Source organism: Capricornis sumatraensis, chromosome 1 (assembly GCF_032405125.1).
Source record: "Capricornis sumatraensis isolate serow.1 chromosome 1, serow.2, whole genome shotgun sequence".
Classification (NCBI taxonomy): Eukaryota; Metazoa; Chordata; class Mammalia; order Artiodactyla; family Bovidae; genus Capricornis; species Capricornis sumatraensis.
In genome coordinates this window covers 57,302,071-57,323,181 of record NC_091069.1, presented here as the reverse complement: position 1 = coordinate 57,323,181, position 21,111 = coordinate 57,302,071, and the positions used below count along the sequence as shown (strand labels likewise).

The 21,111-nt window shown below is 50.7% G+C and overlaps 3 protein-coding genes across 4 annotated transcripts in view; 2 read left to right on the top strand and 1 right to left on the bottom strand.

Annotated features, from left to right (window-relative positions):
• USP39 (ubiquitin specific peptidase 39) overlaps positions 1 to 5,293 on the bottom strand; it is a 36,873-nt gene extending 31,580 nt beyond the window's left edge. The window contains exons 1-2 of the mRNA XM_068971011.1: positions 5,026 to 5,293; positions 899 to 968 (exon numbers count right to left, since the gene is read on the bottom strand). Coding sequence (XP_068827112.1) covers positions 899 to 968; positions 5,026 to 5,293 — 338 coding nt within the window. The remainder of the gene's footprint in view (positions 1 to 898; positions 969 to 5,025) is intronic.
• Positions 5,294 to 8,664: 3,371 nt separating this feature from the next.
• Positions 8,665 to 10,776, top strand: C1H2orf68 (chromosome 1 C2orf68 homolog). Its single transcript, XM_068977177.1, has 4 exons — positions 8,665 to 8,771; positions 8,855 to 8,973; positions 10,136 to 10,287; positions 10,654 to 10,776. The coding sequence occupies exons 1-4, from the start codon at positions 8,665 to 8,667 to the stop codon at positions 10,774 to 10,776; spliced, it is 501 nt and encodes a 166-aa protein (XP_068833278.1).
• A 6,087-nt stretch (positions 10,777 to 16,863) lies between these two features.
• TMEM150A (transmembrane protein 150A) lies at positions 16,864 to 21,018 on the top strand. 2 transcript variants are annotated; one of them, XM_068978828.1, is made up of 8 exons: positions 16,864 to 16,909; positions 17,436 to 17,617; positions 18,041 to 18,088; positions 18,406 to 18,492; positions 19,326 to 19,393; positions 19,694 to 19,821; positions 19,930 to 20,107; positions 20,331 to 21,018. In XM_068978828.1, the coding sequence occupies exons 2-8, from the start codon at positions 17,553 to 17,555 to the stop codon at positions 20,570 to 20,572; spliced, it is 816 nt and encodes a 271-aa protein (XP_068834929.1). In that variant the 5' UTR covers positions 16,864 to 16,909; positions 17,436 to 17,552; the 3' UTR covers positions 20,573 to 21,018. The 2 variants fall into 2 exon arrangements, with proteins under 2 accessions (XP_068834929.1, XP_068834921.1); XM_068978820.1 differs by having other exon boundaries at positions 19,326 to 19,821.
• The last annotated feature ends 93 nt before the right edge of the window (positions 21,019 to 21,111 follow it).

The following is a 21,111-nucleotide window of genomic DNA, read 5'->3' as shown; positions in this document are numbered from 1 at the left end:
TCCAGTCCAGCGTTTCTCATGATGTACTCTGCATAGAAGTTAAATAAGCAAGGTGACAATATACAGCCTTGATGTACTCCTTTTCCTATTTGGAACCAGTCTGTTGTTCCATGTCCAGTTCTAACTGTTGCTTCCTGACCTGCATACAGGTTTCTCAAGAGGCAGGTCAGGTGGTCTGGTATTCCCATCTCCTTCAGAATTTTCCACAGTTTATTGTGATCCACACAGTCAAAGGCTTTGGTATAGTCAATCAAGCAGAAATAGATGTTTTTCTGGAACTCTCTTGCTTTTTCCATGATCCAGTGGATGTTGGCAATTTGATCTCTGGTTCCTCTGCCTTTCCTAAAATCAGCTTGAACTTCTGGAAGTTCACGGTTCACATATTGCTGAAGTCTGGCTTGGAGAATTTTGAGCACTGCTTTACTAGCATGTGAGATGAGTGGAATTGTGCAGTAGTTTGAGCATTCTTTGGCATTGCCTTTTTTGGAGATTGGAATGAAAACTGACCTTTTCAGTCCTGTAGCCACTGCTGAGTTTTCCAAATTTGCTGGCATATTGAGTGCAGCACTTTCATAGCATCATCTTATTGAGCACATACTGAGTGCTCAATAAAAATGTAAGTTGGTAATTGCCATTGATACCACATATGCTTTTATTTCCTCATACAACTTCAAAACAAGCTGAAAGCTCTTTCTGCATGTGCCACCCTAAAACAACATGCCCTCTGATGACACTTTAAACTGAGGGGAAAGATTAAAAAAACTTGGCAAGAAGCACAGTTTTCTGGGCAGAAAGCTTTAGGAGAGAGAAAGTTTCTGAACATATCATATAATACAAAGAACTTTCTACAAAGATTCCCTTGTATGTCGGCTGTCCCAGGCATCCGTGTGCTACCCACCTGTTAATGGTATCCAGGTATGGGCAGTGGCGGCTCCTCCGGTCCTCAGAATCCACGCGGCCATTCTTTGCTGAAAGGAAAATCATCAAAAGCTCTGAAAACGGGAAACCCATACTCAGGGTCAACTACCAGTACAAACAAACACAAAAACGGGAAAAACAAATCAGGACGAGTTCCGTTACAAATAGCCTGAAAACACCCCAAAATGCCCACTTTAACGGAAAGTGAAAGTGTTAGTTGCTCAGTCGTGTCCAACTGTTTGCAACCTCATAGGCTATAACTCTCTGTTCATGGGATTCTCCAGGCAAGAATATTGGACTGGATTGCCATTCCCTTCTCCAGGGGATCTTCCCAACCCAGGGATCGAAGCCAGGTCTTTTGCGTTGTAGGCGGACTCTTTATAGCCTGAGCCACCAGGCTACAAACTGAGACAGTATACTTGAAACACATAAAACCAACAAAGAAATTGCTTGCAATTACAGAAAGAAATCCGGTGAAGAGTTTTATAAAAAGACAACCCAACAGAAAATGAGGAAGACAGCCCACAAACATATGAAAAGATGCTCAATCTCACCAAGAAAATGCAAATTCCCTTGCTCAATAATATACCACTTCACAGCTACCAGAGAGGATAAAACAAAATCAAGCAATTCCAAGTGTTGGCAAATATGAGGAGCAATGAGAAGGCTTGTAGACTGCTGGTGGGAATGTAAACTCTGACAATTTCTTAGAAAATAGTACAGCTAGACTGAAGCTGAAAATACACAGGCCCTTTGACCCAGCAATCTCTCTTCCATTAATACTTATATCTACCCTAGAGAACTTTCACCCAGGTGAATTAAGAATATTTTACTAAAAAATATTTATAGCTACAATATTTGAAAGAGATCCAACTGGAAACAAGCAAAATGCTTACCACATACCAAAAACGGGAGAAATCAGGTTTGATCCCTGGGTTGGGAAGAGAGGAAATGGCAACCTGCTCCAGGATTCTTGCCTGGAAAACTTCATGAACAGAGCAGCCTGGTGGGCTACAGTCCATGGGGTCACAAAGAGTTGGACAGGACTAAGCATACACACACATATCAATAGAACACTTTGTTGCCATGAACATCTACCTGAATGAACCTCAACAATATGACTAGTTAAAAAAAAAAAAATAGGCAAAACAGAAGACTATATATAGTATGATTTCACTTGTAATAAATACAAAATAAAATACAGCTCTACTTAGGGATATATATGAGGTGAAACTATAATTTACCTCATATATACATGAGGTAAATATATATAAACTATACAGGTTTATAGTTTATATCTATAGTTTTACATATATATAAACTATAAAACAATAAAAGTAAAAGCAGAAAAACTTCAGAACAGTGACTACCCCAGTAAGCAAGGAAGGCAGATGCAACTGGAAAGGGGCCTGTTGGACCTTCTAAGGTATCATCTTAAACTTCAACATTCAAAAACCTAAGATCGTGCCATCCAGTCCCATCACTTCATGGCAAATATATGGGGGAAAAGTGTAAACAGTGGCAAATTTTAGTTTCTTGGGTTCCAAAAATCACTGTGGAAGGTGACTGCAGCATGAAATTAAAAGATGATTGCTCCTTGGAAAAAAGCTATGACAAACCTAGACAGCATATTAAAAAGGAGTGACATCATTTTGCTGACAAATGCCTGTGTAGTCAAAGCTATGATTTTTCCAGTAGTTACGTACAGATGTGAGAGTTGGACCATAAAGAAGGCTGAGTGCCGAAGAATTAATGCTTTCAAACTGTGGTGCTGGAGAAGGCTCTTGAGAGTCCCTTGAGAGCAAGGAGACCAAACCAGTCAATCCTAAAGAAAATCAACCCTGAATATTCATTGGAAGGACTGATGCTGAAGCTCCAATGCTTTGACCACCTAATGCAAAGAGCCGACTCATTGGAAAAGACCCTAATGTTGGGAAAGATTGAGGGCAGGAGAAGAAAGGGGCAACAGAGAATGAGATGGTTGGATGGCATCACCGACTCAATGGACATGAGTCTGAGCAACCTCCGGGAGATGGTGAAGGACTGGGAAGCCTGGTGTGCGGCAGTCCGTGGGGTTGCAAGGAATCGGAGACGACTGAGCAACAACAACAGGGTACTAGTTAAGCACCGCTTCTGAAGCTGAACAGTGTCAGGAGGCAATTCTGCATTGCTCTCTCCTGTTTCTGCATATACTGTGACCAGAGGTATAGACCGCCTCCAGACTATCTTGCCAAAGATGTTGGCATAGTGAAGTTTGTTTGTACAGCCTTGGAAGTCAGAGATCGTGTGTCCTTACAGAACAAAGGCGAGGCAAGCTCAAGGCCCATTGTAGAAGATTCAGGTTCTCTAGGTTCGGAGTTGTTGTCTTGTGCACCCACTCCCCGTGAGTATGGATTCTCATCATGTTGCACTATAGGAACTAACTTAGGAAACCATGACAATGCTATATTCTGGCTACTGTTATTGCTGCAGAATGCTGTCTGAGGCCCAGTAGTTCAAAGTCTTCTAACAGCACCCATGAAACCATTAGCCACTACCATCCATCCAAGTTAGCCACTACCAGGCTAACTTGGTAGTGTACAAATAGGGTCAGACCCTTCACAATCCTTGACAAGTGGTAGATTTAAGGCTATATACTCACACTCTTCTTTAAACTATACATGTGCATGACATTTAGTCTATCTTAGTACCTATGATCTATTTCACAATAAAAATAAAAGGAAAAAAAGAAATAAGACAGTAACCACAACTGGTATCCTAATCTGTCCCAGAGAAAACAATCTCCTGACCACAACTAAGCAAAATATCTGAAAAACAATTTCTCTTTCAGAGAAAGGGAAACCTGAGGCTGACAGAATATATAAGAAAAGAAACCAAAGAATACCCTGAAATTACTAGATTATTCAAAGAATGTTTATCAAGTACTTTTCATGAGCAAGGTGCGATCCTAGACTCTGTGCATAATACAAAAATATGTCAAATGCAAAACCTTGAGCAAGAAATTTAAGAGTTAATATAAGAGTATAATCTTGTATTTATTTTATTTATTCGGATGTGCCAGGTCTTAGTTACGGCACGCAGACTCTTCGATCTTCACTGCAACATGCAAACTCTTAGCTGTGGCATGTGGGATCTAGTGGCATGTAGTTCCCTGACCAGGGATCAAACCCAGGCCCCCTGCATTGGGAGGGTAGAGTCTTAGCCACTGGACCAGCAGGGAACTCCCCAAGAATATAATCTTAAACAGATAAACAGGCACAGAGACAGAATCATAAAGTCTTGGAGAATGAACAATCCCGGAACAAAGACCACTGCCCCTACAGTGTAGCCTAGTGATATGTTTACCTGCTAACTCACCAGAAAACAAGTATATAGGAAACATGTTCAAATCAGAAGTTCCAAGTTCAGATATGGAAAAGATTAACTGAGCTTAAACAGGAAAAGCTTCAGACGTGATAGAAACCTCCTTAGTGACTGGTAAGGTATCAGCAAGTCGGAAAACAGTGTACACACTTCAGAGTACCAAGGCTGGGACAAAAGATCTACAGCAATTACCAGGAGAAGCACAATGAGTCCAGCAGAAGGCAGAGGGTACAGTCACAGAAGTGACTGACAGGGCTCTCAAAGCTCATGGGTTCCAGTACTCCTTCCATCGACTTAAAGAGAGACAGACACATGAAACCCAGATTCCCAAACCAGTGACCCAGTCTCAGAGGCCAGACTAGAATCCAAACCTCCTGGCAGCTACAACCCCAAGTGACAGAGCAGTGTAGTCCAAGTGCCCAGAGTTCAGGCGCTCCACTCTGAATGGTCTGATTTCAAAATTACAGCAGGGCTCATTCCTCAGGTGTTTTGTAAAAACTCAAGGAGGTAACACCTGTAAAACAAAGAGCCTGGCCCCGAAGCTAGGCATCCGATAAACGAAAGCTGCTGTTATTATTAAAGTTGCTAGAAACATTAGAGCTACGATTACCAAGACTAGTAAAGTCCTCATTAAAAAGCAGTCGAGTCGGATCGCGTGTAAAGTGTGACTTTCCCGCGGGGAGAGAAGGTTGTAGAGAGAAAAAGAAGAACGCGAGAGAGGAGCCCGCGCCCGGCCCCGCGCACCTCGCACCTCCCGCTCAGGTTCCGAGTCCTCGTCGGCCTCGCGCTCCCGCTTCACCCTCACCGCCGGGACTACCGGCGTCGGGGCCTCGCGCGCGCTCGCCGGCTCGACCTCCCGCTTCACGCGCACCGGGCTGCCTCGGGAGCTCGGCGCCTCGGGCTCCCGCTCCCGATCTCGTTCCCGTTTGACGCGAGCCGAGCTGCTCCGCGACTCGGACTCGCGCTTCCCGCGGGTCGAACCGCGAGACTCCCGCTTGGACCGGCTGGACATCGCCACTACCGGCCGAGTCACCGGGCGCAGCCTCCAGACAAGACCGAGCGCGCGGCAAGCAGCCAATCAGAAGCGGCGCTGTTATGGAGGCCAAGGTTCTCTACGAGTCGCCGACGGGGACAAATCACGCCGCAGAGAACTTCGGGGAAGTACTGTGCCTTTTGTGGCTTCTTTGCTGCTGCGTGCGCACCGGAGACCAGTAGGCGGATCTACTACACTTTACCCTTTTCCGGTTTAAAGAGGCAAGAACCTTTTACTGACTGGGGATTTCTGGATAACAGAAGCTGTCGTTGGACGCCCGGTGTCTTCAAGACACTTTGTATCCCGAAACGAGAATAGGGAGGTCGTCTCCACAGTCTCCGGGACTCAAAGATCAACACCCCTGCACAGAACCAGGCGACATTCCCAAGTCATACCCTTCTTGGAGCAACCTGGCGACTCTTAATTCCACATTTAGAGGAATCACAGAAAAATGAGAATGACGAGCAGAGAGAAACTAGAGAGTGGAGCCAATAAAGCTGAAGCTTCAGGACCTGTGATTTTCATGACCCCTTCCACAACCCTGAATTACTTTACAGTTCTACTAAGGTGTGATTGATATACAATAAAAAGCGCGTTTAAAGTGTGCAGTTCAGTTCAGTCGCTCAGTCGTGTCCGACTCTGCGACCCCATGAACCACAGCACACCAGGCCTCCCTGTCCATCACCAGCTACCGGAGTTCACTCAAATTCACGTGCATCGAGTCGGTGATGCCATCCAGCCATCTCATCCTCTGTCGTCCCCTTCTCCTCCTGCCCTCAATCTTTCCCAGGATCAGGGTCTTTTCCAATGAGTCAGCTCTTTGCATCAGGTGGCCCAAGTATTGGAGTTTCAGCTTCAATATCAGTCCTACCAATGAACACCCAGGACTGATTTCCTTTAGGATGGACTGGTTGGATCTCCTTGCAGTCCAGCGGACTCTCAAGAGTCTTCTCCAACACCACAGTTCAAAAGCATCAGTTCTTCAGCGCTCAGCTTTCTTTATAGTCCAACTCTCACATCCATACATGACCACTGGAAAAACCATAGCCTTGACTAGACAGACCTTTGTTGGCAAAATAATATCTCTGCTTTTTATTATGCTGCCTAAGTTGGTCATAACTTTCCTTCCAAGGAGTAAATGTCTTTTAATTTCATGGTTGCAATCACAATCTGCAGTGATTTTGGAGCCCAGAAAAATAGTCAGCCACTGTTTCCACTGTTTCCTCATCTATTTCCCATGAAGTGATGGGACCAGATGCCATGATCTTAGTTTCCTGAATGCTGAGCTTTAAGCCAACTGTTTCACTGTCCTCTTTCACTTTCATCAAAAGGCTTTTTAGTTCTTCATCACTTTCTGCCATAAGGGTGGTGTCATCTGCATATCTGAGGTTATTGATATTTCTCCCGGCAATCTTGATTCCAGCTTGTGCTTCTTCCAGTCCAGCGTTTCTCATGATGTACTCTGCATATAAGTTAAAGAAGCAGGGTGACAATATACAGCCTTGATGTACTCCTTTTCCTATTCGGAACCAGTCTGTTGTTCCATGTCCAGTTCTAATTGTTGCTTCCTGACCTGCATACAGGTTTCTCAAGAGGCAGGTCAGGTGGTCTGGTATTCCCATCTCTTTCAGAATTTTCCACAGTTGATTGTGATCCACACAGTCAAAGGCTTTGGTATAGTCAATCAAGCAGAAATAGATGTTTTTCTGGAACTCTCTTGCTTTTTCCATCATTCAGCGGATGTTGGCAATTTGATCTCTGGTTCCTCTGCCTTTTCTAACACCAGCTTGAGCATCTGGAAGTTCAAGTTTCACGTATTGCTGAAGCCTGGCTTGGAGAATTTTGAGCATTGCTTTACTAGCGTGTGAGATGAGTGCAATTGTGGAGTAATTTGAGCATTCTTTGGCATTGCCTTTCTTTGGGATTGGAATGAAAACTGATCTTTTCCAGTCCTGCGGCCACTGCTGAGTTTTCCAAATTTGCTGGCATATTGAGTGCAGCACTTTCACAGCATCATCTTTCAGGATTTGAAATAGCGCAAGTGTAATTCCATCACCTCCACTAACTTTGTTGTACATTTTGCTGAGTATTGATGGAAATATGTATACACTCTGAAACCACCACCACAATCAAGATAATGAACCTAGGGATTTCTCTGGTGATCCAGTGGCTAAGATTCAGCTTTCAAAGCAGGGGGCCTGGGTTTGACCCCCTGATCAGGGAACTAGATCACACAGGCTGCGATTAAGATTCGGTGCAGCCAAATATATATAGTTAGATATATAAAACGAATTTAGTCACCATTCACCAAAAGTGTTTTCCTGCCCTGACCATTGATCTGCTTTCTGTTGTTACAGATCAGTGTCACTTTCTAGAGTTTTATACAAACGGAAGCACACTCGAGTCCTCTTCTTAATCCCTGGCCTGTTTTTCTCCCCCTATTTGTTTTGCGATTCATCCACCTTGTTGGGTATATAACAACTCACTTCTTTTGGTTGCTCAGCGGCATTCAACTGTGTGTATGTACCAGTCTGTCCCTGTTCTACTCATGAACTCCCAGTTTTGTCTCTTTTTAAAGAGGATCCAAAAATGGCACAGGCTCAGATATCTGAAAGGCCCTGGGGCCACCCACGGGGAGAGTTTAGACACCGATCCGGTGGGTGCCGAGATGAACCGGGCGGCGGGAAAGTACGCAGAAATCGGGCGTTGGGCGGGATGGGAGGAGTGTCAGCCGCTGGTGGTCCCTGGAGAGCCGGAGGCTGGGCTGCGAGGCCAGGGCGCCGCTGTGTGCCCAGCCCGGGCACTCACCTCCTCAGGATCTCTTTGAAGGTAGCTGCTGTCAGTGCCCCCACTTACAAATGAGTAAACTGAGGCACGGCTGGGTTCAACAGTCGGCCTATGCCACGGCTGGTGATAGAGTGTCACACATCCCAGCAGAAGAAAAAGGAAGGGAAGGCTCCACAGCGAATTCTGAGTGGTGTGATGGGTGCTTTGTGTTTTTCTGGATTTTCTGATATATCAGCACTAAACCTAAATCCTCTTTTCCTTTTGATAGTGTCACAAAAGGAAAACCCCGGCCAGGAAGAGGAAATTGAGCTTGTAGTATTTTCGTCTGCCCTGCCCCGCCCCGTCCCGTCCCTCCGCCCCGCCCCGCCCCGCCCCGCCCCGCCCCGCCCCGCCGGCGCCTGGAACTCTGCGCGCAGAGAAGCTCGGCCCTGCCCTCCTTTTCCCGTCGTCAGGGCTAGAGGCCGAAAGTCGAGCGAGGGGCGGTGCTGAGCTCTCGGGGCGCGAGGGTGGCCGTTGGGGGCATTTAGGCAGGGACGGCGGCGGCTCCGCGCACAGGGGTTAAGATGGAAGCGGCGCCGAGTCCCGGATCGGGACTCTGCTACAAGCCTGGAGGGCGACTGGACATGAGCCACGGCTTCGTGCACCACATCCGACGGAACCAGCTCGCCCGGTACCGCCCCGCCCCGCGCCACCGCCGCCGGCCCCGGCCTGGCCTGGCCCGGCCGTCCCTGACTCCCGCTCGGCTCCCCGCAGGGACGACTACGACAAGAAGGTGAAGCAGGCGGCCAAGGAGAAGGCAAGGAGGCGGCACACGCCTGCGCCCACTCGGCCCCGAAAGCCCGACCTGCAAGTGTACCTGCCGCGACACCGAGGTGAGGCCGCCCACCCGCCTGTTTCCTCGAGCCCGCGCGCGCTCTTTTGGCGCCGGCTCAGCCTCAGTGCACTCTTCTTTCCTATATGGGAAAAAGCTACTTCTTAGCCCCCAAGGCTCAGTTCGTCTCGTCCCTTCTCGGAACATCTACCTCGATGGTCCCCAGTCGCCGCTAGTGGTTCTCCCCGTAGAACACAGAGGGCTCAAGTGAAGCATCACTATTACCGGACAAAGCTGGGAGTCTGCAAGTTGTCTTTCGCTTCCTCTCCGCCACACTATTTTCGTATTCCCGTCACCTAACAGAAAAAAAAATTTGGCACTGCTCTAGGCGACAAGGACATACTTGTGGAATGAAGCCCAAACCAACTTAATGGCCTTTTTTCCCCTTCGACCCAGCAATTACAGTAGATAACATATGATGCTAAATTTGTTGATCTTCCCTAAGAGTGCCTTTAGAGGTTGTATACATTTCATTCATTTAGCTTTCAGAGGACCCCATAAGATGGGAACCCATTATCATTTGTGTTTCACAGTCTGCAAAACGGATACAGAGAGGTTCAGCAACTTGCCTGAAATCTCAGGGAAGTAAATGGCAGAGCCTGGATTTGAACCCGGGGAGAGCGCAGTCCACCTCTCTACCACCTTCCAACACTGTAGACAGATGTGCGTTGTGTACCTCCTGTGTGATGTGACTGTGCAAAGGTGAATAAAATCCCTGATAGGCAGCACATTTCACACACACATTCTGGGTCCATGAGAAGACTGGTGCTTTCTTTTCCCCTAAATTCAGCTTTTTCTTTTTTTATTTTTGGCTGTGCTGGGTCTTCGTTGCTGCCCACGGACTTTCTCTAGTTCCAGTGAGCAGGGGCTCCTTTCCACTTGCAGTGCTTTGACTTTTTATTACGGTAACTCCTCTTGTTTTGGGGCCCGGACTCGAGAACACAGGCTCAGTAGTTGTGCTCTGGAGTGCGCAGGCTTAGTTGGCCTGAGGCATGTGGGATCTTCTCGGACCAGGGATCGAACCTGTTGCCCCGGCTTTGGCAGACAGATTCCCAACCACTGGATCACCGGGTTTTCTTTACAGTCTGTTTTCCTGTATCATCTCTGGGCAAGGGTTCCAGCAGCCTTCCTTTCTTCCCTCTCATTCTGGTTCATCCCTCCAGATGGTTCTACCCATCCAAGCAACCCAGACTGTGAGGAGTCCGGTGAAAGCAGCAGTAGTGGCAGCTCTGAGCCAGAGCCTCCTGGCCATCAGCTTTTCTGCTTAGAGTATGAGGCGGACAGCGGAGACATCACCTCAGTTATCGTGTATCAGGTACGCCTGGTGGAAACAGCTGCAGCCTGAGGGTCCTGGGCCGTGGTAGAAATCACTGTGACACCCGGAGCCACTGTTTTCCTCAGGGACTGGTGGGAAGTATCTGTCTCACATGGGAGCACAGACTGCTGGGCGGTGCTTTTGAGCACAAGCCACTCCCATCACACAGTGATTCTCAGCGGGCGATGGGAAGGGCACGTGGCCCACAGTCGAGAATCACTATTAAGGGGACACCTGGGCAATGACAGGCACTGGCAAGAAGTTGTGAGTCCCACGGAGATCTGTGAGAGTGTTGTCTAGGGACAGGGCAGGCCACCTTTCCAGAAGAGACTGGGCCCTGAGCTTCCTGACTCTTCCTTCATGTAGGATGATGATCCAGGAAGGGTGAGCGAGGAGGTGTCAGCCCACACGCCTCTGGAGCCACTCATGCGAGAAGCCCTCAAGTTGCGCATCCAGGAGGAGATTGCAAAGCGCCAGAGCCGACACTGAACAGACTGGAGTCGCTGCCCAGGGAGCCATCCCTAGTTTGGGGGTGCTGGGGCCAGTCTGAGCTGATCTTAAGACACTCCTGTACCCCCACCAAAGCTGCCACATCCACAGGAAAAGGGTGTCACAGGGACTGGACCTGGCCATCTCCCTTGTAGCCATTTTTTCTTACATGCTGGCCCATTTGACCACCCTAATATTCTGAAAATTTTTGAGAATTTTGTTTGGTTAGCTTGGTTTTGTGGAAGCAAAGACTCTGGGGAGAGTTGAGGTTTATGAAACCCTGTGCCAAAGTGCTGCTTTCTCACCAAGGTCATATCCCCCAGGGCACTTGGCCGCTGCTGCTCCACCCAGCTCCGTGAGCCCTCTTTGCTATTTATGGATCCTTACTTCTGTACCTTCTGTTCACTTCTATGGGTTTCCTAGATCTTTTCTGGCGTTTCTTTGTTCTCTTCTTTCATTCATCTTTTTGTCTCCCAATGCATCGGTCACATTCCCCCCCACCTCCCACCTTTAGCTGCTAAGGATTTTGGATGTGGGGGTTCTGGCCTCTGCCTTTCTGGCAAGCTCTGCCTGTAATTCTGATACCAGTCAAGGGAGACCTCCTTTGATGCCTACTTGCAAGCATGTCTCCCTCCCCTTACATGGCTTTTGCAGGTTTCTCCCATGCTCCACACTTCGCCCAGTCTCGAAAGATGATGCCAGAACTCAACTGTGAGGTTTTTTTGCCGCAAAACCTGCCTGAGCTAGGACTACATAATTCCAGCTTCCCACCTGATCCCTAGCTGTGAACAGGCCATCTGTGCTCAGGCTAAAGGAGAACTATCAAAACAAGCCAGAAACTGTGTTTCCAGATGTGATTTAACAGTCTTGAATGTCCATACAAAGGCAAATTCAACTTGAGCAATTATTGCCTGTTTGGAGCCCTAGGGCTTAGACGGTAAAGAATCCGCCTGCAATGCAGCAGACCCGGATTCAATTCCCTGGGTCAGGAAGATCCCCTGAAGGAGGGAATGGCAACCCACTCCAGTATTCTTGCCTGGAGAATTCCACGGACAGAGGAGCCTGGCGGGTTACAGTCCATGGGGTCATAGAAGAGTCAGACACAACTTAGCAACTAACAGTTTCTCTTTCACTTGGAGCCCTAGTTGGGAAAAGGAGGGGAGCCTGAAAAGTGTCCTGGAGGGAACTAAGCAAGCCTCTTTTATCTTCCCTTCCCTGCTCTCTTTCTCCTGTGCTACCTCCCAAGAGTACATAAAACTCCTAAGAGATCCTAATACCAAAGATCCCGGGAAATCACTGCTTTCACTGAAGTGAACATTCTTCTTAACAAGGGTTGGACTAAGGTCTGAGAAATCCACCAGCTATCCCGTACACGACGGTTCCAAGCAAATGGGCCTAACCTCAGTGACTTGAAGTGGGTGATTTAAGTGAGCCCATGAGCACTGGGACTTCAGACCAACACTCCTCCTGCCCCAGAGGTTTCACCTCAGGGTCTCAAGATTAAGTCTAGCTGGTCCCTCTCAGCAACTTTTCTCATAAAGGACATCTAAGGGCATTTTTGCTTTGTGCCCTACAGCCCTGAAAATCTACCAGCTCAGAAATGGGGCAAGGCAGCTACTTCAACTACATCATTAAAATGCAGCAAGTCACAGCTCGCTGGGAAGGTGAGTGAGGTGGATAAATTAGAAGGGCCTGGTTGTGAAGGCAAACAAGGACCAGCATGATCCTGACTCCCAGAGCTGGCCCAAAGCCAGTGCCTTAAACCGGCCGGTCCTGGGCTCAGTTCTCTTTCAGGGGAGCAAGTCTGCCCCCATTCGGCCCGGCTGGAAGTGCCTTTTGACTCTTAAGGTTAACTACCCTCCAGAGCCGCCCAGGTTGAGGAGACTGTGCCATACTCTGTCCCCTGTCTTCCTGCACCTCGGAGCACCAGACATTTTCGTCTTGCATATCTTCAGCTGATTTTCTCACTTGGACATAGGATTTCACCGAAACTCTTAGGCTTCCTAGTCTGGAAATACTTTTTGGGTTTGTCTTCTCATAGCTGGATGGCCTGTTTTCCTGGAATTATTATAGAATTTAGAAACAAGTCCATGGGGGCATGACCTCTAGAGTTTAGCCTCCAACCCTGTGTTGTGAGAATCGTACCAATTCTGTCCTTCTGTGTGTTGATTGTGTAATCCTCACACTCTCAGGTAAGAGACTGATGGGAACATCTCACGTATAAACTTGTTGAGGCGCTTTGCTAATTGAGTGGATATAAAATATCTTCCAAGAAAGCATTCTAATTCTTAGCTAGTTTATGCTGCACAACTATAGGAAGCACTAAGCCTGGTACTTAAGTGAGAGGTTGTCCTTCAGGGCAGGCCTAGTGGTGTTGATGCTGCCATGGCTCCAGGTGTGTCCGAAATGCTTCTCTACTGACAGCTCTCAGCCCATTGACAGCTCCACTCATTGCTTCTCACCCCTCACTGCAGTCCAAGATGGTGTCCTACTCTCCAGTATATTTACTGGACTTGCCTCCTGCTGTCTTTTCAGCTATTTTCAGTTGTTGGTGCCTTGCCCTCAAGGAGCAGTTTCCAGGGCTTTTCCCAGAGGCCCTAGAGCTGTCTCAAAAGAGGACTGTCCCTGCTGTTTCGTGCATTGGCTACAGCATTAGACTAGCTTTCTGGCAGATTGCTTCAGAATCAGCACTTATTTGATTAGATATAGTCTCAGCCACCTAGGAGAAAAAAAAAGTCTGGGAGCCTAATAAGCATATTTCACGTTCATCCAAAATGAAGTGTTCTTCATTTACTGAGGCTAAGCCTTGGATGTTAAGGCATTGTGTGTCCCGGGCCACAGTGGGTGATGTTACTAACAGAAGGAAGCTGGGTTTGCAGGGGTTTGGGGCTGTGCGAGAGTAAACACTAACACTTGAGTTCCAGCCAGCTGGCAAGGATGAAAGTCTTTGAAGAATGTAATACAAGATGGGAAAGGAGAACATAAAGCTTTCTGTCCTGAATGAGAGTAGGAAACCGGCCAGCAGGACCAGCGTGGGCAATAAGAAATGCTTCTCTCTCTGGACAAGCCTTAAAGGGACATTCCATCTCCACTGCTCCACTCCCAGGGGCGCTGCCATGCAGAGATTAGCCCATGAAACTAGAAGAAACCCTGTGGAGTGGTGGGTATCCAGCTTACTGTGCATGTGGCACCATCTGTTGGTGGTAAGGTAGGGCCCCCAACTGGTTCGCAAATGTAAATGCAGCCTTTTGCAGACAGAAGCGTAAGGACAGGTGGCTTTCCTACCTATGAGCCTTCTTTGGGGAGGAGCATCATGGAATGTTGACAGTTATCTGAAACCTTTTAAGTTCCCTCATTGAATTCCTAACCTGTCCCTGAGGAATCATATGACCAAGAAACAGGCACCCACCCCAAATTTCCCCAGGAGGTGGAGTGATGCCAGAAGGGAAGAGAGTGAATTGCCCCTCTGCCTTCCCAGAGCCACCAGAATGAAGAACTGGTTGCACTGGTTGTATAACGTATCAGAAGCCATACTTTGTTCTGTTTTCTCATTTCCAATGTTCCTGCTGTGTGGATGAATAAAATGACATGTTGCAAATTTATTTGAAAATCCTGGAAGGAAGGTACTTTGCAAATACAGTATTCTTTTTAACCAATAAATGTACTATTTTTATAAGTACTGTTTTTGCCAAGAGTTGTGAAATCACTTGTGTACATAGGGAAGTGAAGACTACGTGTTGCCCTAAAGTCATTCAGCACAGAATCAGCACTGAAAATCTCATCTCTTGTTCTGCCTGACTATTTTAAGGACTGTCCTGGTTGGAGCATAACAAGTAGATTCACATGGCATTGGAGCTGGAAGGGCCTTTTAAAGACATCTGGTCCTACTTTCTACTGATATGCAACTCATCCCTCTCAGCATCCCTTGAAGAGCCCTTCTGTCTCGGTCTAATTCTCTGTTCTAGGGACTACTCAGATTGTTGTATTAAGCCAGCAATTAAGCCAAATCTGCCTCCTTGTCAAGGCTCTGGAGTGCTTGCCTTACCCCCACTTTAGGATAGAACAGCCAGTTTAGAACCTGAGTAGTCCTCCCAGGCCTTCCCCACAATCAAGGCTAAAAAGGAACGCAAACGCAACTTAACAGGCGATAGTAAGTGTTAATTAAGAATCGCCAGGCTTCCAAAGAGGTAGGAAATGCTGAGGGCTCACAGCACTATTGGGCAGATGGGAAAAAGTGCTTGCTCCCAGGGGAACACCCCTGGGCAAGAAGATGGTGATCTCCATAAATTAGACAGAGGCACTCCTTTGTCCTGGGGCACAAAGCCTGGCCAGCAGAAGGCGGACTGGTTTTATACCTGCCTGGTTCTTCAGCCAGGTGTTCTTGTACAGGGTCGTTCTGTACCGCCATACTTCTTGACCCGGTTTTAACTACTTACCCTAAAGCAGTTTGGAAGAGGGTCCTCCAACAGGTTTCCTGGTTCCATTTTTACCTTCCACTAGGTTCAGAAAGGTTTCTTCTTCCTCAAGGAAGCACACCCCCATTGTCTGGTTAGTGTATCTACTCCATTTCCCCCACAGTCCAAGGCCATTTCTGCCTATTACCTTTGCCTCACCAGTCCTGGTGAATTTAAGCTCCCCGGTTCCTGGCAGCGTGGGCACAATGTTCCTTTCAGTAAAGGTCTGTGGGCCCCGGTGTTGCTTCACAGGGACTCCAACAGATGCTGGACTGCCAGTTTGAGTACTTTCCTGCTCTTGTAATCATGAAAACAATGTCCAAGAGGGCACCCTTGGCCTTAAAGTGTGTATGGAGTGTCACCTGCCCTATCAGTAAACAAAGGATGTGGCCATCAAGGGAGTAGCCACTGTAGCCACCCCCGGCTGCACCCTGAGGGGATTCAAGGTGGAGAAAAGCTGGCTCTTGGCCCCAGATAATTGAGGTGCATATCAAAGGAATGCTTTCAGTGTGCCCAGACTCTTGTATCTTCCCATACAAAGAAAAACACTACATTCATTATGTCTGGTTACTAGTCTTTAATTAAGAGTAAAGCTTTTGATATTCCAACTACCAGCTTTTTGTAATCTTTATATCCTCACTTCTTCCTTGCCTCTTTGGAGAAGTCCCACAGAGCTATGAGAGGCTGCCTCCCCGGTTGGAATCCTTAGAAAGTTTGCCAAATAAAACACAATTCTCAGCTTTTGGGTTGTGCTTTTTTCTTCCAGTCAACCTAAAGTTTGGTGAAGCTGTTGGGTAATTTATCCTCACACTATCCTGTTTGCTTTTTCCCAGATTGCTCTGGGTCTCCAGCCGTCCTCTTCTCTTTTCCCTCCTAACCCCTGGCCATGGGGGTGTGCTTAGATTGGATGTTTCAAGCCAGTGCTCAGCAGTCAGGAAACATGTTTTGGACGCTGACTTCTGGACGGTACTCTGTGTACTTGTACCCTTGAAAATAAAATATATCTGATGAAAGTAGCTCTCCTCCAGACTTTGCTGAGTCCGAGGAAAGCAGAAGCCAAATGTAGGGCGCTAGAATTTCTTAAGGAACAGCCAGGTCTTTGTGCTCTCTGCTCTGCAGACCGGCCTCGCCTTGGACAGAGGCAGGCAAGGGGCGTCACACTGAGGGAGGCTGTCCGAAGTCCCCGTCGGCCAGTCCAGGTTGCAAAATGTGCCCGGCGGCGGCAAAGGAAGGCATCCTTTAGCCACGTGTGCAGTGACAATCACAGGTGCAGCTGGAAGGAGGTGCAGAGCCCGGAGCTTCCCGCCTCCGGAAATTTCCACCACAGGAGCAGGGAAGATGGGGTTATCCTTTTGATATCTCCGCATCAGATGCTCCTCGGCTGGGGTCCCACGCCACCGCCCACAAATCCCAGGTTCCCCCCACGTCGGGGCACCGCCCACCGTTCCGGCATGACGCGGGTGCGGGGACTCGGGAACTGTAGTTCCCGGCTCGATCTGCGGCGCCGGGGCGGGGGTGGTGCGGACTCCAAGTCCCGGCGGGCGGCGCGACTCGGCCCCGGGCGCTGGGGGCGGGGTCGCCCGGCCCTTTAAACCATTCAGGGTCGCTCCGAGGGCCGCAGCCGGGGACGGCGCCACGCGGGGGCCGAGCAGGACGCGGCGGCGGGACGCTCCGGGGAGGTGCGTTCGGGGCCCCTTCCTCCCCCAGACCTCCAGAGATCACCTGCGAAGGCACAGGTGCTGGGGGCTGCGGACCATGGGCTGCGGGTGCCCAGGCGGGCGGGCAGGGGACCAGGCTGGGCTTACCGCGTGAACCCGCCCCTTCCCCGCGGCGCCGGCGCTCAGGTAGCTGCCTGCGCCCCGCTGCCTCTCCGCCCAGCCCCGGACCCCCTCGCAGGCTTTTCTTGGCGTGACTCGCTCCGGACTGTCCTGACTCCAGACCCTCTCCCAGCCCGGGACCCTCAGGCCAGGGAGGGTGGCTTCCTTTCCAGAGCTTAGGGCCCCGCGGTGTCTGAACATCTGGCTGGAACGCGGAGGACCCCCGGTGAATGCCGGAGGGTGTCCACGTTGTGGTGGGGTCTCAGCCCCAAGCGTGGGCGCTCAGAGCCGCAGAGGGAGCCCTGCGTCTGGTGCTGACCACCTTTCTCCCCGCACCGGCTTTGGCCAGTCACTAGACCCTGGACTTTGACCTGTCTCTCTTCACCAGGCCCGGGCAGCTGATGGTTTTGACGAAGTATCTTAAGGTTGCCGGCCCACCCCCTCTTCTCCTGCTACCTCTTGTCCTCCCCCCTCCCCATCACCACCACCCTGGCCTCCCTCCCTCATGACCGCCTGGATCCTCCTTCCTGTCAGCCTGTCAGCATTCTCCATCACTGGCCTATGGACTGTGTGAGTACGGAGGGGGATGGGGGGAAGGCAACAAGGGGACAAAATGTGAGGAGGGACAGGGCCCAGCCAGGACCCAACAGGAGCCTGATGGCACACAGAAAGCCCCCTTGTCCTGTGGCAGGCTCCAGGGTGGTACCCAGGGTCACTCTGGCTGTCTCCAGAGCCTGGCCTGGCGCCTGGGCCCACAGCCCCTTGGGACAAGCTGGCACCACTGCTGTCCAGCAGCGTGGTGCAGACAGACACACTTCTAGCCAGGGCAACTTTCAGAATTGGGACCAGGCTGTGGGTTCTCTAGAGTAGCGTCGGGCCACAGGGCCACCCCAACTCAAGTCCCCAGAAAGGAGAGTGAGACTGAATGAAGGAAGAGTCGGTGGGGGAAGGCTGGGCGCGCTGTGGGGCGGGGTGACAGTTGTGCTCCCGCAGGTATGCCATGGCCGTGATGAACCACCACGTGTGCCCCGTGGAGAACTGGTATGGCGCACTCTGCAGACAGCCTCACTCTAAAGCTCCCTTCATCTCTGTTCCCTCTTGGGCCGGGGCTGCCTCGAGCCAGATGGAGACACTGGGCCTCACTGCTCTTCTCTGACATTGGCAGCGCCTGCCTCCTCCCCAGGCATGGCTTCGTGCCCACCTACCTGCTTCCCACCCTCATTTGCCCCTTTGGCTTCTGTCTCGGGGGTCCTGGGAAGTGGGCTCTTCTGCCCCTGCCAAGGGAGGTCTGGGAGGGTATCTCCCAGAAACCTGAGGGAACCCCTCCCCCCCAGGCTATGCTCTGTCCTACCTGCCAGGTCTTACAATGAATCCTGCTCTCCTGACCCCACGAAGCAAGGGGGCCCCAAGACCTGCTGCACCCTGGATGACATCCCCCTCATCAGGTGAGGCCTAGAAACCTGGCAGGTCACAGAGACCCAAGGCCCAGCTAAACTTCCAACCAAGTGTCTCAAGCCAAGGCATATCCCTGGGTCCCAGAAATAATAATTCCGTTAAGAGCACATATGCCAACACTGCTTACCAATTAGGATGAGCCAGGCCCTGCACTGAATCCTTTACCCGCCTAAGGTCATTTCACCTTCCCAGCATTGAGGCAGCTACTGTTTTCACTACTTTATAGGCAAGGAAACTGAGACTGCACTATGTCATCCATCCAGCTCCCTCAGCTAGTGAGTGGAGGCACCTAGATGTGGCTCAGAGGTTAAAGCGTCTGCCTCCAATGTGGGAGACCCGGGTTCGATCCCTGGGTCGGGAAGATTCCCCTGGAGAAGGAAATGGCAACCCACTCCAGTATTCTTGCCTGGAGAATCCCATGGACTGAGGAGCCTGGTGGGCTGCAGTCCACAGGGTCACAAAGAGTCGGACACGACTGAGTGACTTTACTTACTTACTTTACTTCTCTGCCCAGCCTAAGCCCTGGCATAAGGGAAGTCAGACCCACTGTGGACCTTAACAGTCTCAGGGATCCCAGGGAGCCTTGGGGTCCACTAGGCAATCCTGGGCTCTCCCAACTCCAGCAAACACCCAGCACTCTGCCTTGGGGGGGGAGGTGTGGTCAGCCTGGGGCCACTTGTTTGTAAGGGACACTGGCCTTTATCCATCAGGGTCTGGCCTGCAAAGGAACAGGTGCAGATAAGGCTAGAGAGAGCAAGTGGGCCAGGAGGGGGCTTTCCAGTGCTTCTGCCCCTCTCACTCTGTCCCCACCCCCTCCTCTCAGCAAGTGTGGCTCGTACCCCCCTGAGAGCTGCCTCTTCAGCCTCATTGGCAACCTGGGTGCTTTCATGGGTGAGTTGTGCCCTCGGCGCCCCACCACCACCCCACCCAGTCCAGCCTACCCTCACCTCCACTCCCCAGGAAGCCCTGGCTTTGTGCAGCCCACTGCACCAAGGGCTAAGGCCAGCGGGGCCACTTCACTTGCATTCCATGAAGGCCCAAGGCTGACTCCCACACAGCCACCCTGGTATAGAACACCCCCTGCCTGTCCATTCTCTTCCGGCCCTCAGAGCATCTGGGGAAAGCTAGCTGGGCTGGATCGGGGCCAGAGAAGGCGCCAGAGCCGGCCCCCGCTGTGCTCTCCTCCCCCAGTGGCCCTGATCTGCCTCCTGCGCTATGGGCAGCTCCTGGAGCAGAGCCGTCATTCCTGGGTCAACACCACGACGCTCATCACAGGCTGCACCAATGCTGCGGGTCTGGTGGTGGTGGGAAACTTCCAGGTACGCCCGCCTGCCCGCCTTTCAGCTTCCTCTAGAGGGACAGCGAGGTGGGTGGGGGATGAAGGGGTGGAGGGGAGAGGCTGATATGTGCTTGCTCTCCGGGCCCAGGTGGACCACGCTAAGTCTCTGCACTATGTCGGAACCGGTGTGGCCTTCACTGCTGGCCTGCTCTTCGTTTGCCTGCACTGTGCCCTCTCCTACCACGGGGCCACGGCCCCCCAGGACCTGGCTGTGGCCTACCTGCGGATTGTGCTGGCAACCATCGCCTTTGTCACTCTGATCCTCAGTATCCTTCCAGGATGGGGTGGCCAAGAACGCCTCCTGTAGCCCAGACCCTCTACCACCCAGGATGCTGGGGGGGAGGGGGGAACAGACACCCCTGCCCAGTCTGGTCTTCTGCCCCCTACTCCTGGGAGCTGAGACTTGGTCCTCTGCCCCAGCCTATATCCAGGAAGGGTGTCACCAGGCTCCCATACCTCCTTCCGGACGTTTCCTTAGCCCCCTCCCAGGTGGGGTCTTCTTCATCCATGAGAGCTCTCAGCTGCAGCATGGGGCAGCCCTGTGTGAGTGGGTGTTCGTCATTGACATTCTAATCTTCTACGGCACCTTCAGCTACGAGTTTGGGGCGGTCTCCTTGGACACACTGGTGGCCGCGCTGCAGCCCACCCCCGGCCGGGCCTGCAAGTCCTCCGGGAGCAGCAGCACCTCCACCCACCTCAACTGTAGCCCTGAGAGCGTCGCCATGATCTGAGGTCTGGGGAGGGTGGCTGGCCCTGCCTCCGCAGCTCCCCGCATCTCCTTTGCATTTCTTTTGTACCAAAAAAACCCGATTTTGCGAAAAGTATTCTGTTGGGACACAGGCTGCCTCACTCCTGGAGGAGGGGCCGTCCCACACCTGTGCCATAGAGGAGCGGGCCTCTTGGCAGGCTGCCCAAGCCACACAGCCCACTCCCCACACTGCAGTGTTATCTTTGTTTTAAAGGTCACATGTCATTCACCCAGCCACCCCTTCAGGTGCCTTCTACTCCCTCAGTGCCAAGGCTGGACCACTGGGGTTTCCTGCTGCAGGAATTGGGGGCTGGGAACAGCGAGAGGGCTACCAGTCTCGGGGGTGGGGGTGAGCACTCCTTAGTCTATGGGAAGGCCCCCTATGGGCCCACTGAACTGCACTGGGATTCTTCACTCTGCCCCTTTCTTTAGGGCAAATAACACAGCAGAACCACGTGGGTATTTTAGTACTTTTTTTTTATATATATATCTATTAAAAGAATTCTAATTTGCATGTTTGTA

Coding starts and splice junctions, on each gene's coding strand:
- TMEM150A (XM_068978820.1), top strand. CDS start 17,553: ATGACCGCCTGGATCCTCCTTCCTGTCAGCCTGTCAGCATTCTCCATC. Junction 17,618..18,040: donor ATCACTGGCCTATGGACTGT/GTGAGTACGGAG, acceptor GTGCTCCCGCAG/GTATGCCATGGCCGTGATGA. Junction 20,108..20,330: donor CTTTGTCACTCTGATCCTCA/GTATCCTTCCAG, acceptor GCCCCCTCCCAG/GTGGGGTCTTCTTCATCCAT.
- C1H2orf68 (XM_068977177.1), top strand. CDS start 8,665: ATGGAAGCGGCGCCGAGTCCCGGATCGGGACTCTGCTACAAGCCTGGA. Junction 8,772..8,854: donor CGACGGAACCAGCTCGCCCG/GTACCGCCCCGC, acceptor GGCTCCCCGCAG/GGACGACTACGACAAGAAGG. Junction 8,974..10,135: donor GTACCTGCCGCGACACCGAG/GTGAGGCCGCCC, acceptor TCATCCCTCCAG/ATGGTTCTACCCATCCAAGC.